At 37.3% G+C, this 21,831-nt stretch overlaps 1 protein-coding gene across 4 annotated transcripts in view; it reads right to left on the bottom strand.

Moving 5' to 3' along the window:
- The window catches only part of diaph2 (diaphanous-related formin 2), a 496,954-nt gene that overhangs the window by 338,951 nt on the left and 136,172 nt on the right, over positions 1–21,831 (bottom strand). For 3 of the 4 annotated variants that reach the window (XM_063000538.1, XM_063000539.1, XM_063000540.1), the window contains 3 exons: positions 21,557–21,661; positions 16,561–16,623; positions 11,844–12,167 (listed from right to left, as the gene is read on the bottom strand). In XM_063000538.1, coding sequence (XP_062856608.1) covers positions 11,844–12,167; positions 16,561–16,623; positions 21,557–21,661 — 492 coding nt within the window. The remainder of the gene's footprint in view (positions 1–11,843; positions 12,168–16,560; positions 16,624–21,556; positions 21,662–21,831) is intronic. The other variant, XM_063000542.1, reaches the window with a different exon arrangement.

The following is a 21,831-nucleotide window of genomic DNA, read 5'->3' as shown; positions in this document are numbered from 1 at the left end:
CTAATTTTGAACTTATATGATGTTGCACATGTTATGACCTGTAATGACCAATGGTTCTATGTAATGTAACCTCTGACTGGCTGTAGCACTGCAAAAAAAGAAAATGTAAAAAGAGAAATGTCAACTGTTGCGCTTTTTCACTGTCTACCCCATCCACCAATAAATAAATCCCTATAAAACCCCACTGACCAGATGTTATTTGGATGGTGAACCATTCTCAGTACTGCAATAACACATATGGCATATAAAAATTATGTTGTACTTGTATAAGTGTAGCAGGTGCTGCATGTCAATGCTTAGAGAAAAAAAAAACACCCACAATGAGTGCTAACTGGTATGTGTTTCCAACCAAAGAGAACAGTAACAGTGTTTAAACACACTAGCCAGCAATGAGTCCTTATCTCAATCCAATAGTAAATCTTTGGAGAGGGCTGAAATCTGTAATTGGGAAAAAGAAACCTGCAAGAGCTTATGAGAAATGCAGTGAAAGAGTGGAAGAAACAACCAGAAGACAGGCTACAAAAATGTTTGGAGGTTGTGCAAACAAGTATTAGGGAAGGGTGTCTTTATTCATGTGCATGTAAAATATTGTTTTTTTTTATTTGTTTTTTGAAATGACTGCATGTGCATTAACATTCTGTTGAAGGTATTTGGCCATGTAAGTATTAATAAAGTTTTCATGATACAAAGTTACATACCCACTTATTTCTGAAGATATTGGCCTTTTCGTACTAAACAATCAAGGGTGCCAATAACTGTAGGGGTAAATTGTAAAAGGCTACAGTAGACAACTGTAGTGGTAAATGTAACAAGGTTAAGTTACTACCAGATCAATGTGACATTATGCTCCTCAGCCTCTAACTGCATAAAGCATAAAGCCTGATGCAGAGGTGTCCGGCTCCAGTCCTGAAAGGCTGCAGAAACTGCAAAATTTAGCAGTTTACCTCATTTGAAGGCGTAATGGGTTATGTGTAATAATTCTTGTTAGTTGCAACTAAGGTAGAAACCTTGGAAGTGCATTATAAAAACAAATCTAATATAGAAACAACCTGACTAATGCCAATGTATTAGCTTGAAAAAACACATATAAAACCACAGACCAAGTCTGGCTTGTTTACTTCCCTACTGTTGGTAATGTTAAAGATATTTTTTCAAGAGCCATTTCTTTCACCATAATCATTACTGATAACAAAAAGAAGCATGGAGGACTACCTGGCTTAATGATCCCATGGCTGCAGTAGCAAACACACACTATGCAGCTGTATTTTAACAATTTTTTAAACAATTTATACAAAATGTGGTAAAGGCTGCACTTTATTGTAGCAACCCAATGTGACAGTTATTAAGCTCTGTTTATTTCTACCTTCGTGAGCAATAAAAAAACTGCCAAATTAGCAAAAGACTGCACTGATGTATGAAGGTTTTTCACTGCCACATGCTGGTTTTTAACCACACGCTGCTTGGGTAAAGAAAATCTTCATGGCACATTTATACTGAAATAACAATAAGAGTAAGAAAAAAGAATGCTTTATTACACTCATCAAAAGTGCAAAAAGTGAGATGGAAATAAGAGAATAAATCTAGGATTTATACCACCAACCACCAAACACCACCACCAACACCACCACCAGTTCTCTTTCTTAACCAAGGACTGTATTGCTGTAAATTAAGATAATTCCATTACATCATGTACATACTCTTATTTTAGGTAAGCTATTTATTCAATCAAAATCTTTGCTGAGCATAATTTGGGTCTACATGGACAACAAGAAGATTCACCACTGTCAGAGCAACAGTGAACAAATGAAGTAGTCATTATTTACTTAGAAACACTGGTCATTTATTTTACACACTGATATAGACTCACTTGTGGAGTAGAAACAAAACTTAAACCCATGAGAAAATAGTTATTTTAACAACCATGGGCAAATTAGTAATTCTTGAATGGTTCGTGGTTGGATGTTTGTTTGTTGTTTATCAAGATAAAAAAAACTCCTACAAAGGTTTAATAAAAGTGATCGTTGTTTTTAGAAGAGATATTCATTATTATGGCAAAATTATTCTTGATTATTGGATATTAAGTAGGATTGAGTGTTTGCAGCATAGGGTACACCTGGTCCTGTAAAATTGCATATGTGTTCATTACACAATCCTGTAAAGCAAGTACAAAACTCCCCAAAAAGTGGGACATTTTGTAAAATGCAAGAAATAACAAGAACCGTAATGTAATTCTCTTAAACCTCTATTTAATTGACAATAAAGTGTAAATAAAATATTTCCAATGTCTTGCTAAGCTCTTCTATTTTGTAAATACAATCTAAGAAAGTGGACACAGTACAGAGACTGCAGACAGAAGAGGCAATCAGACACACTTTATGTTTATGAATGAGACCTTGCTAAACAAAATGGACTTCCTAGTGAAAAAAGACATTGATGGCAGCGCATGTCTCTTAAATTCACAAATGCAGGGGTAGTATGGAAGAACTTTCTCTTTTTTTTTTTCCAAAATAAGCTAAAACATGTAATCATCTGACCACAGCCTCTGAAATGAGCTTGGGCCCTAAAAACTCTGCAGTGTTTCAGCATTTTTTGTGCACAATAGAGTTTCAGTTTGCATTTCTTGATGCAGAGGCAAACTTCAGTGACAACAATTTTTGAAAATACTTCTAAACCAATGTGGCTATAATTATCACAGTAGTACGACAGTCTCTAATTGAATGCAGTCTATGGGCTAAAAAGTCACAGACATTCTTTTTATTTTTTTTAACAATTTTATGTACAATAGATTTTCTTTAAATTATTATTATTTTATTCCTCACTGTTACCACATTTTTTATAGCTGGATGGATTTATCAGACCATATTATTCTTCATTGCTTCATTCTTCATTTGTGTCCTTATACCTAATTACGTATTTCTGGCAATACATTTTTATATAAAGGTTACTGACAGCCATGCCATGCATTCCAGATTTTTCAAGCTTTTGTTTCTCCAGTTATTTTTGAACCTAATGCTACATATTCTGTCAGTGAGCTTCCACTGAAGAGGGTTGATTACATTAATTTAATTTTAAAAAATCACACAGAAATATGTTTGAGTTGTTTCTGCACTGTGTTGTTTTACAAATATTTACATACTAAAGTGTTAATTAAGAAATATTTAGAGCTTCTTGTATTTTTTTTTTTATTTTGTCAACTTACAGCAACTTACACCTACAGACAATATATAAAGCAACAAGCTCATGCAGCTAAACGATGTAAAACCTGATTTTACCCTCTCTGAACTCTCTAAACTAGCTCAATTAAATGGAAGAATGCATAAGAATTTATAAGTGTGCAACTTCTTAAGTATTATCTTCACTGAGTATGACTTCTCGCACTAATTAACAGAACCAGGCAGCCAGGCAGTATGACCTCATTGTTCTGATAGTGTAAAACATAAAGTGCTATGAAAAGTATTTAACCTTTCACAATCTTTTACTATTTGCATATTTGTAACAATTATAGGTCAAAGATTTGACAAAGATTAGGTGCCAGGCCTGTCTGTAGCAGAGCTGAGACTTAAAAATGCAAGTTCAAGATGTCACCTTTAGTGTGCTAGCATGTTTAACCACTGTGCCACCCTAGCACCCACAAAATGCTTTAAAAATAATGATTTATTTTATTGAGACATATGCTACTTAGCCCAACCTGGCCCTAACTTAAAAGAAAAAAAACTAATTTTGCCCTTAACTAATAAAACAACCAGTTCACCACCAAATTCAACTGACAATTGGGTTTTACTAGCCACACCCATGACATGTTGAATCTAAACATCGTTTAAATAGAACCTGTCTGGCACTGTAAAGCAGGCTAAAACATCTCACATGATGTCAGGAGATTCAAATACAGATGCGAAAAAAGATTATCATTTTGGAGGTCACAAAAGAACCCAGACAAACATCTAAAGCAATCAAATTCCACAAAAAGAAAAACCCTGGGCAACAATGGTACCCATGGGAGAGCTGCAAGGTGTAAACAACCACATTTGCCAAAAAAAAAAGTCTAGCTGATGTCAAAGACTTTTGGGATAATACTCTGTAAGTCAAAAGTGCACCTTTTTGGAAGACATGGGTCTTGTTCTTATGGTGGAGTGCAATGTTAGCTTTGCCAGAGGTAAAATCATACCAGCACAAACATGGTGGTGGCAGTGTGATGGCCTAGTTTGTGACCTAAAGCTCAAGCACACTTTAATTTATGCATCAGATCAATGATCCAAAGCCCACAAAAAACACTTAAACAGTTGTAGCTTTTGGGAAAGGGGGGGATACATTCAAAATGTAACTTTCAAATCATGTTCGACATCTGTGACATCTAGAACCACGTGTTTTAAAAGTCAGGATGCATATAATGTATGCTGTTATATTTATTCATATATTTATCCAATCCACATTTAGCATGTTGTGGGAAGGGAGTATAAACCTACAAATATACAGGGGGGAAATATGTGAAACCCCTCAAAGATAGGATCAAAGCCAACATCCACAGGACCCATGCTGTGTGTTTAGAGAAATAACTGTATGACTCATAAATGTTACATGATTCAAGTAAAAATGTTTACCATTAAAAAATCAGGTCACTGACTGATTCATGTAATCTTTCATAATTACCATAACAGAATGACCTTAGTACATGTAATCTAGAATATTGCCAAAATGTGATTTTTGCAGTCTGTAGTAAGGATTGCAATCATGTTATTTTGGCCTCTAAAATGCTTTACTTACCCATAAATGTGTGCTGCTCCCCTGTGTAGGTGTTTAAACCAAAAGAGAAATTGCACACCAAACCTCCGCGTTGCACTCTCTAGCATGCCAACTTGCAGGGAAAATACTTTTATTGCTCTTGGCTGATTTTGCTATCTGACTTGTTTCTCGCCTTTGTTGTTAGAAATAGAGGAGTCTCAAGTGAATGCGTTAAAAAAGAACACACATTTGTGAGATCACAGCTCTACTATGCATGTTACATTTTAAAATGCCTGCAAGTGTATGAAAGTGAGAAAGAATGTGTCTTAGCACATCTGGTGTGATGATATAGGGGTAACATTCTCCATCAATCTCTTTTCTCTATATTTTATGTTTATCTCTAAGTTTATTTGGAGAACGGCTTGTAGGATAACAGACCTTTAATTTACTAATGGAAGCTAAATCAGAGTGCCTGACATTCACTGCTTTCTCTCCAGTAGATCTGAGTGGCACTTTCCACTCACTGTTCTGTTAAGTGATGTTTTATTATACATACAACATATCAACTTGTCTGAGTGGGTGATCAAGCAATAAAAGGCACTCTAATGCATTCGCATACACAAAATCAAACACACTGTAACATATTATTTTCAAACCTTCATAAATTACCTAAAGCTATGCATTAATTACACATAAAACATAAGCAGATCAAATCTAAATGATAATAAACAAGTGCGGACTCACTTTCCATTTTAAAACACATTTCTCTTCTATTTACATAATTGTACAGTGTATTTACTTTTACTTTTGTGTCTACTCTGATATCCCCATCAAATTTCTAAAACAATTTACAATTCTTTGTTTTCCTAATAAAAAAACATTCCCAGAAAAGTTGGGACATTTTTTTCAAAATGCAATAAACAGAAGAATTTGTGATATGTTAATTTACATTTTCGGCATTTAGAAGTCGCCATTATCCGAAGTCTGAGCAATTGAGGATTAAGGACCTTGCTCAAGTGCCCAACAGCAGCAATTTAGCAGTCGTGGGGCTTGAACCAGCAACCTTCTGATTACTAGTCCAGTACCTTAACCACTACGCTACAGCTACGTATTTATTAAAGGTTTGTCAATCAGTTCATAAAGAATAAAGATAAAGAAAAATTGCATAATTCAAGTTTGAATTGAACTGAATTGCAAATATTTTAAGTAAAAAAAGATTCAGAAAATCTGGAGAAATCTCAGTCTACATAGGACATGAATGGAAACCACTACTGAATGTGCATGGTCTTCCAGCCCTCAGACAAAATTGCATGAGAAATTGCTATGCTACTGTGTTAAATATAGCCACATGGGCTTTGAAGTACTCATGGGCTAGAAAACTGTCATTACTTAAAACATACTACAAGTAGGGATTCTCCAATCAAACAAAGTCAAAAAAGTAAAGTTCATTTGCTTTATCGAATCCCATAAACTTCAGAGTAAACAATTTTATAGCAGTACACTTTACACTCAGTCACAATGCAGTCAAGGTATGAATTCCTGGCCACCCCATATACCACACATCCATAATGTAATTTTGAATTGATAACTGTTCTGTATATTTGTATGAGGAGGGAAAACTCATGTTGTGCTAGCCAAAACTTATTTATTTCCAATTTCCAGAAACAGTTTTTCTTCAGAGATTCAAGAGACGTACAAGAGTTTGCTATCCGGTGTTAGTGCTAGTAAGTTTGGTTGTCTCTGTGTTGGGGGAGCCATTCAGAAAGAGCTCCGGTTCAGAGTGTAGGATTCTTCTTTAGCAGAAGTGTGTGCTTGAGGTTTTATTGCAGGAGAGCTTGAAGTTGTTTGTTTCTGCATAGTGTTGTGGGATCCCTCTATATCCAATACACAGTTTGCCTACATACAGGTTACAGTGTGTCCTGCAGGATCTCTCTTGCCAACCCATTCATCTTAAGGTTGAATAGTGAGACTGGGAATGATATAAGTGATGCTGACTCTTACTATTCTTCTATTCATTAGAAAGGCTTCTTAAAAAATTGCCAGTCAGACTTTGAGTCAAGCCTGTTGCACGTCCTCCATCATGCTGTGCCTTCAAGCCGTCGTATATGCTTTTTCTATCTCAAAGCATACTATTCGGAATGGGGGGTGGTGTTCTTTGAGGCAGCGATCGGCTGTGGTTTCTCCTTGTAAAACCATGTAAGGTCAGTCTGACAAGCCATAAAGACTAAATTTTTTGATTTAATTTAACTGCTGCTGCATAGGACTTAGTTACCTATTAGTTTAAAACCGGGGGTGTCATTAAAAAGCTTTTTGGCTTCGGTATGGCTAACCTTCTTTGCGCATTTGATTCTCTGAATCTTTTTCACTTTGATCCAGGCCACTTTGTCAGATGTGATGTACATGCCTCTGCAGTTTCTGCACTGGACTGTTTTCAAGCAGGGAATGTCATGGCCCTCTTTGCTTCAGTTGAGCCATGTCCTTATTTTTGACACTTGAAGAATCTAACTGGGTTAGGAATATACAGTTCTATGTACATACAATGAAATCCATCTATTAGCCTAACCGGAGGGGTAACCTTGTTAAAAGTTATGATAAAGGTGTTTTTTAATTTTAATCAGCTTGTCCTGTCTTTTTTATTATAATGTGCTTGGTGTTGGTAATGTCTTGGGGGGGCTTCATGGTAATATTATCTTCTTCCATCCCCTCTGGGTCTCTACACTGGATAACTCCCTTGCTGCAATTTAGTGAGGAGTGAGGAAAAGCCTGTGCATTGATTGTGACAAAGTTTTTCATGCTTAATAAATTTTCATTTTGTTTCTTTTTTTGCCATCAATACCCATGATGCTTTTTTTTTACTGTGAACAGAGATAGTAGCATTTCTGCCTATGTCTATTCCATAAGGATACATTTTACACACTTTTTAATTGGACTGAAGGGACTTAAGGGATGTAAGTCATATATTGGATCTTTTTTCTTTTAGGGTTTTGTTTGGTGTTCATATTTGGTTCATATTTGGCATGAAAGTTCATCACCCTTGCTCCACACCCACCTTGAAGCACAACAAGGGGATGCACAGTCACGGGATGCACCAGGGATACAAGGGTAATATACTCGAGACCTGACCCTGAGCCAGCACCTTTAAAAGATCATATAAGAAATATAACCTAGGGTACATCTTGACCAGCTGATTGATTGAAGCGGGACATTCCAACCTCCTGTCTATGCAAAGATGGGGCTGTGTTGGAAGTGCTGTGTTGGGGCCATGGTGACTGCAGTCACCACTTCCCTCGAGCACCAAAATCTTCCTCCGCAGACACTTCACGGCAAACAAGTCATCTCATTTGTTTGTCTCTTACAAACAGCATAAGGAGGCTGTCGCTACGGGTCGCTACGTTGATTAAACTTCATTTAAAACAAAATCCAGTTCTGCAAAAAGTTCTAAATCTTATTTTCTTTGGGGGATGGGGGGTTGATTTTTCCCCCAATTTTCCTCCAATCTAGTCGTATCCAATTACCCAATCCCATTTTACTACCACTATGACTGTTGACAACCTCTCCTGACTGAGGAGGGCTGCACCAATGCACGAGGCTAGCTCATATGAAGATCCATATGGCACATGGAGAGTCACACGCCAATCTTCATTATTCACCATCTCTGTGCAGGCGCCATCGACCAGCCAGCAGGGGATATAACTGCAGCAGTCAAAAGCAATCCCCTCTGGTATTTCCATCTTATGGACAAGCCAATCATAATCCACACGGACACCCAGCCTGCCAGAAGGAGAGCTGAGATTTGAACATGCGTGTACAAGATGTTAAACATTTCTGCAACTATACTTTCTGATTTTACTTTATAATGGTATAAATTAATATGGGCAATAAAGTGCGTATTTTAAATGATTGCATGTTCAGTAGTTCAATAATTTAGCTTTATCCTCTGCTGTCCTCTTATTGTAGATTTTAGACAAAGCTCATATTAACAGACCCACTGTAGAATTTTTATATAAAATTTATGACACAGCCAGATTTTTTTCCTTTGGCTGTCTTTAATCACAACAGCACTAAATCAGCTGCCAGTGATGATGTCAAATTGTGCATTCCAAGACCACTGATCCTTACTCATAATACACAAAAAGTCTTTTCCAGTCAGTGATTTTGTCTGCAACAGCAAAATCAGAATGATTATTGCACAGTGTAATACCAGCTTAAGAAAGCAAGGTTGCAATATCCAAGTGATGCATGATCACTAAACTAAGCATTACAGTTAGGATGACTATAGAGACTATTTTTTCTTAAATTGTAAACAATTGGATTTATTTTGGACTGATAAACATTAGTATGAATTAAGGTTGTTCAGTGCACGATTTTCTATTCAATTACACTAAAGGTGTAAGGACACAAGAACACTTGAGCTAACAATTATATTTACAGCATTTAATTATCTTAATTGTTTCTTAATTGGATAACTGCAAACTGAACTGTAAGCCTTTCCTAAACATGAGCCATTCCTTATTATTATCATTTCATTACAATCCTTTGATTGTGGTTAATGCAGCAATTACAACCCCAAATCAGAAAAAGCTGGGTGCAACAGTACATGGTTGATGTTGTCTCATTTTTCGCTTCAGATCAGGACTGCAGACAGGACTTCTTCTGCAGCCATGCCTTTGTAATGTGTGTAGCATGTGGTTTTGCATTGTCTTGTTGAAAAACGCACAGACGTCCCTGAAAAGTAGTAGTCTTAAAGGCAGCATATGTTGCTCTAAAATCTCAATGTATTTTTCTGCATCAATGCTGCCATTAGAGAGGTGTAAATTACTTTTGCCAAGAGCACTGAAACAACCCCATACTCTCACAGACCCTGGCTTCTGAACTTGTTGATAACAGTCAGTGTAAAAAGATCTGGAATACTAATTTATATAACCACAAAAAACATTCCCACTGTGTGATGGTTCATCCCAGATGCCTTGGAGCTCAGAGAACTTAATGCCATCTTTGGACATGGTTAACATGAGGCTTTTTTTTGCACAGTAAAGTGTTAAGTGCCATTTGTGAATGCAACTCTATAATATAGCTTGGCAAAGATTGCCAAAGTAATCCCTTGCCCATTGTGGTTATATTAGCTACAGTGTATCACAAAAGTGAGTACACCCCTCACATTTCTGCAAATATTTCATTATATCTTTTCATGGGACAACACTATAGACATGAAACTTGGATATAACTTAGAGTAGTCAGTGTACAACTTGTATAGCAGTGTAGATTTACTGTCTTCTGAAAATAACTCAACACACAGCCATTAATGTCTAAATGGCTGGCAACATAAGTGAGTACACCCCACAGTGAACATGTCCAAATTGTGCCCAAAGTGTCAATATTTTGTGTGACCACCATTATTATCCAGCACTGCCTTAACCCTCCTGGGCATGGAGTTCACCAGAGCTGCACAGGTTGCTACTGGAATCCTCTTCCACTCCTCCATGATGACATCACGGAGCTGGTGGATGTTAGACACTGTGAACTCCTCCACCTTCCACTTGAGGATGCGCCACAGGTGCTCAATTGGGTTTAGTCCATCACCTTTACCTTCAGCTTCCTCAGCAAGGCAGTTGTCATCTTGGAGGTTGTGTTTGGGGTCGTTATCCTGTTGGAAAACTGCCATGAGGCCCAGTTTTCGAAGGGAGGGGATCATGCTCTGTTTCAGAATGTCACAGTACATGTTGAAATTCATGTTTCCCTCAATGAACTGCAGCTCCCCAGTGCCAGCAACACTCATGCAGCCCAAGACCATGATGCTACCACCACCATGCTTGACTGTAGGCAAGATACAGTTGTCTTGGTACTTCTCACCAGGGCGCCGCCACACATGCTGGACACCATCTGAGCCAAACAAGTTTATCTTGGTCTCGTCAGACCACAGGGCATTCCAGTAATCCATGTTCTTGGACTGCTTGTTTTCAGCAAACTGTTTGCGGGCTTTCTTGTGCGTCAGCTTCCTTCTGGGATGACGACCATGCAGACCGAGTTGATGCAGTGTGCGGTGTATGGTCTGAGCACTGACAGGCTGGCCTCCCACGTCTTCAACCTCTGCAGCAATGCTGGCAGCACTCATGTGTCTATTTTTTAAAGCCAACCTCTGGATATGACGCCGAACATGTGGACTCAACTTCTTTGGTCGACCCTGGCGAAGCCTGTTCCGAGTGGAACCTGTCCTGGAAAACCGCTGTATGACCTTGGCCACCATGCTGTAGCTCAGTTTCAGGGTGTTAGCAATCTTCTTATAGCCCAGGCCATCTTTGTGGAGAGCAACAATTCTATTTCTCACATCCTCAGAGGGTTCTTTGCCATGAGGTGCCATGTTGAATATCCAGTGGCCAGTATGAAAGAATTGTACCCAAAACACCAAATTTAACAGCCCTGCTCCCCATTTACACCTGGGACCTTGACACATGACACCAGGGAGGGACAACGACACATTTGGGCACAATTTGGACATGTTCACTGTGGGGTGTACTCACTTATGTTGCCAGCTATTTAGACATTAATGGCTGTGTGTTGAGTTATTTTCAGAAGACAGTAAATCTACACTGCTATACAAGCTGTACACTGACTACTCTAAGTTATATCCAAGTTTCATGTCTATAGTGTTGTCCCATGAAAAGATATAATGAAATATTTGCAGAAATGTGAGGGGTGTACTCACTTTTGTGATACACTGTATTGATAAATGACGGTTCTTGACACAGTGCTGACTAAAGGATCAGAGATCACAGGTGTTAAGCTTAGGCTTGCGCACTGGCCCCTTACGTGAAATTTCACCAGATTCCGTAAATTATTTAAAAATATATATATGCAATTCCCTTCCAATCTTTCTTTGAAGAACATTGTAAACAATGCAACAATTTTCTCATGTGTGTTGATACACTGGAGATGCTCTGACCATCTTTGATCCTTGCAGGATTACTGCTTTAGTATTAAACACATTTTTATACTGTCCTAATTTTTTCTCTGATTTAGGGTTGTAGTGTCAAAGTTACTTCTTACTGTAAAAGTTATTTATCTGGTCTTGTTGCAGTTTATGTAATAATATCATTTTTCTGACGAGAGTGTGCAGTATGCATTACCTTGGACCAGTTAACTCTCCTCATGACTGTCTCTGGTTTGTAGCTCTTTTTGGGCTCCAGACCATAAGGTAGTTTTTGGACAGCTGGGGCTGGAGGGAGACCTGGAGCTCCAGGAAAAGGTGGAGGTGGTGGAAGACCTCCCCCAGGAGGGGGTGGTGGAGGGGGAAGACCACAACCAGGCGGTGGAGGAGGTGGTCCCATACCTGCTGGAAGAGGTGGTGGAGGAGGGCATTGCCCTGATGGAGGGGGAGGAGGAGGTGGTGGTGGTGGAGGGGCATGTCCCACTGGTGGAGGAGGTGCACCCGGAACGCCAGTGGCTGCAACCTGAAAAGAAGTAATCAATGAGTTTAAATAATCCAATGTGATATTGGAATGTCCTGAGACATCACACAGCTAAAACACATTCATGTTATGGGTCTACTGTTGAAGGACAATTTGGGCAGCCATGCTGATGGTGGTGAAAGATCACCAAAAAACTACTAAGGCCCTTCTATACAGTTAGAGCTGATAAAGCAGATACATTGAGGCTTTAAGCTCACAGCAACAGTGAGATTCTGTGGTGTTTAAACCTGAATCAGTTCTCCACAAGCAAGGCAGAGACCAGTACTCCATGACTCCATAGTTAGCTCTCTGTTCCCCTCTCTAGGAAAAGTGGTGCACAGCTATAAGGAATAACCCAGTCATGCCAACTATGTAAATAAACAAACAGATAACATGTAGCAGGTAAAAAGTGTCTGCAGCTTTCCTCTGCCTGGGTAGTGGTGGTGGAATCAGCAATTCCACCACATGGTCCTATGTGAAAGATACCCCCTTTCCCCAAGCTACAAAATTAACCCATAAACCAAATTTGAATTAAAGTTTTAATTTCACCAGCTACAACCAGGCATGACTACTGCCAAACCTGGTGAATCTAAACATTACTCAAACATCAAATAAAACCTGTCTGGCAATGTAAAGCATGCTAGAGGGTCTCAAAAAGAAGCACATGATGCCACGTTCTAAAAAGATTTAAATACAGATGCAAAACAAAGTCATTAAACCTGGAAAGGGTTACAAAGACATTGCTAAAATTCTGGGACTTCAGTAAACCACTGTGGGAGCCATTATATTATAATGAAATTAATCTGGAGCAGTGGTGAACATCCCCAGGAGGGGCCAAATGCATTGACAGCTCATCCAGGGGGTCACAAAAGAACCAAGACAATTTTAAATATAATTTGTGCATGAGGGCAAAAATAGGTGCGTGTGTGTTCAGATGCAGCAGGACAGAAATTTATTGGACAGAAATGTCAAGTGACCTGTAAGTGTATGATAATTATGGTTCAACTGAGTGACATTTAGCAGTATTGTCTGCGATGAGAAAACGGGCCATAAACAGACTCAACAGGCCTGAAAGACTGTACACACACACAAACACAAGTCAAACCAGTGTCAGGTGAAAAAAGAGGGCTGTCTGGGTTCTCTTTAGTCCAGGAATAAATTCCCAGACAGACACACAGGATTTTTTTTTTTTTTTTTTTTTAACACATCACAGTACAGACAAGTATTATTAGTAGTTAAGCTGCAGTTCTATGTACTTGCTGCATATATGTGTACTTCTGTAAGCTCTCTACTGCAGTGCAAAGCTTATCCACATATATTGGGTCACAGGAGTCAGAGGATACTACTGAACATGTGTTAGATTCATTTTTTTTAATTAATCATAAAATCAGTTTAATTTCAGTGCAATGTTCAGTCTTTGAAATATGTACATGTATTTAACTTCTTATTAAATCATATGATCATATTTATAATAGGAGGTTGCAGATTTATAGAAGATTTTAGATCAAATACATATGCTTAAAGTTGTCTAAGCATGTGCTTTAACTAAATAGACAAGACTAAAGGAAATCTGACCTTTTGTACAAAGTGAGTGACATGGACAGTAGTGCCAAATAGTAAGAAATTGTAAAATGTACTGTTGCAAATCGTTCAAAATGTTCAACCCCCTTCACCTTAAAAGGTAGAATGGTGATGTATATAGAATGAAGTAAAACTATACTACTATAGTACTATACTATAGTATACTACTACACAACTATAAAACAAAGAAAGAATATTTACAGCGATTATTGAACACAATCATGGACAATTAAGTATCTCCAGTTTCAACAATTACCTCACTTAGATGTCTTTGAACTGTGGGAGGAAACCGAAGCACCCAGAGTAAACCCACGCGAACACGGGGAGAACATGCAAACTCCACACAGAAAGGACCCGGACCGCCCCACTTGGGGATCGAACCCAGGATCTTCTTGCTGTGAGGTGACAGTGCACACTTAGCCACCATGCCGCCCAATTTTGAGTTTAAATGAACAACTCTGTAAGTGCTAATAAACTTCTAACATCTATCTTGTGAAATCCTTTCCCATTCTTTCCATGCAAAAGCATCCAGCTCAGATTTTCTATAGGATTTACATCTAAAGAAACTGAAAGATATATTAACATTGTTTATGCAAGTTTGGTTGACTTGAAAGTGGGTTTGGGATCACTGTTTTGTTTAAAAGTTGAACCATCAACAAGGTTCAGTTTCACCACAGAAGGCATAAGATTCCACCTCAATGTTCAATATGTTTAATTGCATGCATGTATTTTTTTTTTTTTTATATCATACATTATTCCTATAATGCCCCCATTGTAAATGTGTGTATTCCAGAGCAGAAGCATCTTCTTGATTTTTATTTTTAAAAATTACATATGTAACAAAATGAATGAACGCAGCATAGGTGTAAAAAAAAAACACAATTAACATCAAGTATTGATGTCTTAAAGAGTCACACCTTGAATGTGGTGACTGACAAAATGACAGCACGGCTATTTATTTGGATATAAAATGTGGATATTATTATATGCAGTCTGTTTCATCTCATTTAATTATAAAGCTGCAGATGAGAGTAAACCATTAGACTTGATTAACATGTAAATTGCCTCTGTAATATGCTAATAGATAAAACATATGAATAGGATGCAGCCACCTGAACCTGCTGCTATAATGAGAAGACTAATCATGCTTTAATACTGATTCAACCAGTGGCTGCATGTAGGAAATTTATCTCTTCATTTTCTGTCGAGCCGTGCACTTTGGAGACAATTAATATTGTTTATGTCCGAATGTAATGACAAGCCTTGTGCTTTGCAACAAAGACTCTAGGACAGTTTATACTCTGATAAGATATTCGTTTATTCTAGTTGCTAAAGTTCAGGAGAAAAATTTCACAAAGAAAGCTATTACAAAGTAGACTGTCAAATTAATTGCTTTTATTGATAAGAACCACCGCCACAATATTAACAAGCCTAGCCAGTGCTAAGAATCAGAGGCACAAAAAGGTATTCAGAATCATGCCAGTCAGATCCTTTAGAGACAAAGCATAGCCAAATGCTTTAATTAGGCTTTCCATAGCCCTAATATAATTGATCTTTGGAAGATGTTTTTTTTCTCTTTGCATGTTGCGTGCCTCCTTGAACAGTATAAAGTAAGTTTAATCTAAACAATGTTTATTCTTGAGCCCACCACGAGTCACAATGCAGCAGATGGATTGTATATTGCCTATCAGTATATTTTTTATATTTGATATTTTAGATGTCAAATTAGAGTACTCGGTAACTTCCTGTCCCTTATTGGCGGTGGGTGTCAAACCCTGGGCTGTGCAGTAACCAGATTGCAAGTCTCTACTACATAACTTTATCTCAATGTCCCAAGCTATTTTCCCCACATATAGACATTCCGTAAATTAAGCAAAATCAAGAAAAAGTATCCACTTAAAGGAGCCCAGAGGCATCTTCTTCAAGTTGAGTCTTCATTAGAAGGCTAACAAGGGTTGAAGGGTCAGCGAGGGGGCACATCCCAGCTTCTAATGGCCTTTTAATAGCAGGCAGTTCCCTCTCATCTCTCTCACTTCATCTGCATCTCTGATTAAAATGGGGGAGCTGGGATGTGTAAAATATTCAATGAGGACTGTGTATGTGTGTGTGGTGTGTTTCTGGTGTTGGGTTTTAAGGCTCAGTGGAGAGAAAGCTTCAGACTGGAAGAGACATTTACCGTTGGGTAATTAACTGGGGAGATACACAATTAAACCTTTCCCATCTCATCTTTGATGAGCTGCAGCCAAATTTAATTAGAGCTGTTTACTTCAAAAGGTTACAATACTACAATCAAATAAGTGACTGAGTTTAATCATGTTCTCTAGCTCTCTTAAGTTTAGTTTTGGGAGGGTGGGGGGTGCTGAAATTGCCCATCGGTAAAACATGCAAGCATTCCAAAGCTGATGACCTCTGATGACTGATCAATGGCATCTTAAAAAGCAGCAGTTGGCATCTGCACAAGTCGTGCAGCTACTGTACATGTTAGTAACGCCCTCCTTGGTCAAAAGCAGAGGTCAGCAGCAGTGGAGGTAGCAAAATGTGATCAAGTAATTGGACAAGATTAGATTGCAAGGAATATTGAGGGGGAAATGCAAAAAAATTGTACATACTCTTGTTTCTGAGAATTTGAACTCTCTTATGATTAAAACCAAACCATGCAGATTAAAGCACAATGTATTTGTGACAGAACAGATTATTTCTATATCAAACAGTGATGATCGCAAATCAAGACAATACTGCAGATTTGTATAAATGATGGTGCAGGGATTGCACTCAGCATGCAACAAGAATCAAAACCTACAACAGACAAACCCACCTTGCTTTCACTCTCACTGATGTGTTTCTCTGCCTCTTTGAGTTTGTTCTGCTCACTAATTAACTGAAGAAGTAAAGGACAGGCAGACAGACAGACAGGGCAACAGAAACACACACATGCAGGTTAGTGGGACAGAATAGAAACAGTTAACAGTGTAACCACAGGAGAAAAGAGACTCATAAAGAGGTTTATGCAGCATAATGTGTCACATAGCTAGAAAGTAATAACATGTATATCTACACTACATAAGAATGGACAAAAACAGTAGGAGAAAAACATGACTGATTAAAGTATACAGCATGGTGTAAAAGAATTGTTTGTGATAACACTTGGCAAAAAATGAGAGTACACTGGTGTGTTGGATTTAAGCAGCCGAGCTGAACATTGTTAAAACACCATGCTTTCCTGCTAATTAAGTGAAAATTAACATAAGTTCACAGGGTGCTCGAGTTTCTGTCTGGTTTATAAATATAACACATCATGCCATGAAAAAACTCGGAATAATGTCGTATGGAGTGTTTAAAGTCTTGCAAATTCTATACCCATTAACCTTTTGAAGCAGTGAAATTATCTTCTCTCTTAGCTTTTGTGACAGATCCTCAGTTTTCACCATGGTTGCAACACACCTTGAAAACATTATATAAGAGATAGCAGCTAAAGCAAATAACTGAGTTTGTTACTGAGTTTTAAATGGTTTAATTATGTTATCACTTTACTTTTAAGATTAGCAGTATTAGGCACGGGTTGAATAACTGTGACATGACAGTATTACCAAATGACCACTTTGTTAATTTGCTGTATCTTTCAAATAATAAAGACTTAATTTTAAGCAAAATATAGCTCTGTAAAACAAAGTTTAAGTCCTCATTTTCTTGCATGTCACAGTCAGCCACATATTCAATGTTGGGCATTAAATACATGTACTTGATGTAGTAAATGTATTATATGCGGATACATGGGCAGATATGAAGACCTGAGTAACTTTGATAAGGGCTAAATCACAGTAGACACACACTGGTTCACACAAAGTGGACCAGCCACCAAGTGCTTGTCCTTCATAGCTGAAATCAAATTCCAAGCTCAAGTATGCAAATATCAATCCTAATATCAGTTGGTCTCTTTGTATGGCAAAATTGGCCTCTGCTAGGTAAAGTGAAGTGGTCTGCAGAGATTTTGTGGGGGCTGATAACTGGATAATCATGGTCTTTTTAAAATGCTGTCCTCTTTTTTCATCTTTTAATTTAGTCTTTTAGTTTAATATAGTAAAGGAAGCCTTTGTTTTAGCCTCTTTACCACTAACAATAAATAATCCATTTTAATGTTTTGCTTTACATTGTCAGGGTGCATACTCAGCTACTTTGCTACTTTTAAAGCACAGCTTCTCCTATATATAAACCCATGTTCACATACAGGCACAATATCAAATATTAATAATGTGTAATGGAAAAAGAAACCTGATTCTGCACATACTTTAAAAGATTACTCTTCAAAAAAGTCATAACTGCTTCTGCAAGTTAATACACATAAGAGTAAATAAGTCTTTTATTTTTCTGTGTGCTTGGGATTAATATTTTCCTTCTCACTAAACACATCAAATGGACAATTAATTTGAAATGCAAACTGGACACAATTCAGAAAGATTTATAACTTCAAGCATGTGAAACAAAAATGCACCTTGATAATAAAATAAATGCAAAATGACGATTGTGGATTCAGAGTGGGTGCCATTTATTTGTTATACCAGACAATTTCCACTCATATGGCAGTAACCTCTCTGTAGTTCTCCTGCTTTGTTTGCGCCCACATTTTGACAAATCTTCATAACTTCATACATTTTTTTTATTACATTTTTTTTCAGATAGCGTTGTTTTTTAGGAAATTATTAAAGCAATATTTACTAAAGTACCTAAATATCTATAACATTTTGTCACCACCCCACATACTGGTTATGAGAGCATCTTTGACTTGTCACATGTTGTTTGAGCTTACACATGCCAATGCAATGTTTGAAAATGCTAAGAGTCTTCATGATAATGTCCTTTTATCTCTTAGCCTGTACAAGTTGCCTAGTGGAGGCATTTAATGCAAAATATTTTAGATTCAGAAAAGCTTCAAAAGTGTCATCAGAGTGCATATGCAAGAAGCTAAAAGTCTCCAGGGCTTGGCTCTGCTACTCTACCTATTAATATAATAAAAATAACTGGCATTCAAAGGAATGCACCACAGCAGGGAAAATATAAGAAATCAGAGGGTTAAACTATAATCAAAACAAGCAAGGATTAAGAAATTATGAAAAGTAGGTTACATGTTAATTATACATTAAAAAAAGAACTTGGGCAAAGATGTAGATCGGATTGGGTGGTGTGGACAAAAAAGGACTAAATTATTGGCAAGTAATTTGAGGAAAAGCATAGGCCTGGGCTCATTAATATGTGCTGAAACCAAGCAATTGATAAACGAGGCAGTGGGAAAGAGAGCAGGGTAAGGCCTGATGACATGGCTCTCAAGCCCGATGAAGTGCAGTGGTGAGGACTGCACCCAAATGAAGTGCCGCTCTAAAATAAGCGCAGGAGAAATAGGCCATTTCAGAGACGCTTTCACTAATGTGCCCATTTTGTAAATCAAGGAGTAAGAATAGTGGCTCAAGCTGCCAGGGAACTTAATGATACCAACTCATCCAAATAACAGGAAAACAAAATGACCTGGCAACACAAAAGGGGTAACTATGCAGGTGCAGAGTTGTGAAGACAAAGTAAGGGCATATGCAATCAAAACAGATCAAGATTCTGAGAAACAAATTTAGCTATAAATGATATACCATTTTATTTATTTATGTATTTATTTATTTTTGTTTTATTACATTTTATAATTAGCCAAGTAAATCCCAATTTTGGCCAGGTGCAGCATTGCAAATTGTGTTAGGAAGGAAACAGAAGGCATTATGTGCAAGAACGTTGTGCATTTTGTCTAAAAGAGAATGGAGATACGAGAGTCAGACAGGAAATGCAATCCCTTAATACGATGATACAATGGGAAGAAACAGTGTGCAATAGAGCAATTCAGAAGAATCAAATTCTACATTTCAAGAAGAGATTGATCTTTGATTTAATCAAACAATTTCACAAGTCTGAATGGACCACTTACAGTAGCCATGCATTACCAATAAAGGAAAAAAGGGTTTCAATTTTACTAAATTAGCCCATTTCTCCCTCAATAATTGTATTAGCATTTAACATTATCACTCTGTGCAAAAAGAAATTACCTTATATGACCTCACAGTGCAGTAAAATGGCTATTCATAGCCATAAAGTGCCGGCATATCACATTTTATGGCATTTTATAATACTGCCACAACTGGGTAAACCAGAAGGCTATACTTTTTACATCATCTTAATGGACTGAAAACAATTTAATCATACTTCGGTAAACTGACAATGCTGGAGGATAATCCTGTAGTGCTGCAAAAAAAAGCGCTGCAGTTTTTTAGCTCACTGAGTTTGCAGGCGCCTTTAACAGTTGTAAAAACCAAACAAATTTAAGGCAGTTTTTTAAAGGGTTCAAACCTATCCAAAGTCAGTACTTAAACTTGATGCTCATATAGTAGAGGTCATGATATTTTCTAGAATGTTTAAAGGTGATCTGCCATGTAGTGTAGGTTACCCAAAGTCTAACTACAAGGTCAGCAATGACCAACGGTCAAAGACAACACAGAAGAAGACATATTTATCAAACGTTATGTGACATCTTTATTTAAAACTACAAAACTACTTCCAAAATAATTAGACAGTAGGAGAAAAAAAGTCTAAATAAAAACAGACAGCACAGTGCCATGTATTTTGTTAAAAACCATATTTAAAAAAAGTAAAAACAAGCTTTTCTTTTGACAACATTCTATAATTTTTGGAAATTGAGTACAGCAGCTGCAAATGCCACAGTTGTAAATGTGGATTTTTTTGCTTTGCTCTGCTTGATATAACACTTAAGCTAGTCAACAGTCAATGGTCTCTGTCAGTTCCAATTGCACTAATGCAATAATGTGCCATACAATTACAAATACAATCTATCACTTGCACTTTTTTTTTTTTACAATAAAGCCACACTAAAAATTAACCGAATGTGATTTGGAAGCCCTGTGGCATTAAAAAGCAGTACACATGGACAGATGGTGGCTTCTGGATACTGTGTTAATTTCAGTAGGGATCAGAGACCACAGTACTGTATACTTTTTCATGTTGGGTCAGTTTATTTTAAAAAATTCTTAAAAAGTTAGATGTGTTTATAGATATTGTTAATTGCAACAGTGGGGCAATAAACAATAAAATGTAATAAACATCAAATTCTGCTTACTAATTATTTTGTGCCCATAAGTTTATATTAATTATAAAAACTTTTCATTTAACCATAGTTTTCCCCCTTGACAGTTGCATCTAAATATGGTCTGAATTCTTTGAACCTTTTAAAAATATTATGGCCTGTAAATGTGAAATTCCAAAATACCCTGCAGTAGTTTATTGCTACTGTGCCTTATTGCAGGTGATAATATCACCTGTGAACAGTTCCAAAGCAGGTATATTTGGTCATTCTGCAGACACTCCAATCTCTGTGTGTTTAAAATTATCATATGTTTACAAAAATGTAAAAAAAAAACTACTACCGCTACCGTTTCTTTTTACCAGTCAGTAACAATTCGTAGGAATCAACTTACATATTTGTTAAAGCTCTCTTCAAGAAGCTCTATAAATAAGTTCTCTATTTGTGTTAAAAATTTCTGTAAGAATTTTGTATTTTGTAGGCAAAAGGAATGGGGAATTGACTGTCTAAATTGAGAATAAAAAGGTAAAAAAAACTAAAAAAAAACTGTGTGCTATAAAATGTCTTTTCTGTAACAGCTGGCAACCTAGGACTAGTAAGCATCAGCAAGAAAGGTCTTTAGAAGAATCTAAAGTGATGATAGAGGCGCCCTGCATGTGCTGAGCTACAGTGAGTACAATCTTACCTGGCTCTGTAGGGTTGTTATCTTCCCCTCCAGCTCTTTGATTTTTTCCTCCTGTTTCTGCAGTTCAGCCTGTGCCTCCTGACGTGCGCTGAACTCCTCGTCAAACTGTAAAACGTTACACACACACGTGCGTTCACACACACCCACACAGCTTTATTTGTTGTACTTCTCCATACAATAAGCACTAAGCATACATACAACTACTCAGTGAGCATATTATCACTTGCATCTTTGCACAATATTGCATTTTTGCACATTATTTTTTAACACATCTG

Source organism: Trichomycterus rosablanca, chromosome 8 (assembly GCF_030014385.1).
Source record: "Trichomycterus rosablanca isolate fTriRos1 chromosome 8, fTriRos1.hap1, whole genome shotgun sequence".
NCBI classification, from domain to species: Eukaryota; Metazoa; Chordata; class Actinopteri; order Siluriformes; family Trichomycteridae; genus Trichomycterus; species Trichomycterus rosablanca.
The sequence above is the reverse complement of the archived record's forward strand: the minus strand, read 5'-3'. Positions and strand labels throughout refer to the sequence as shown.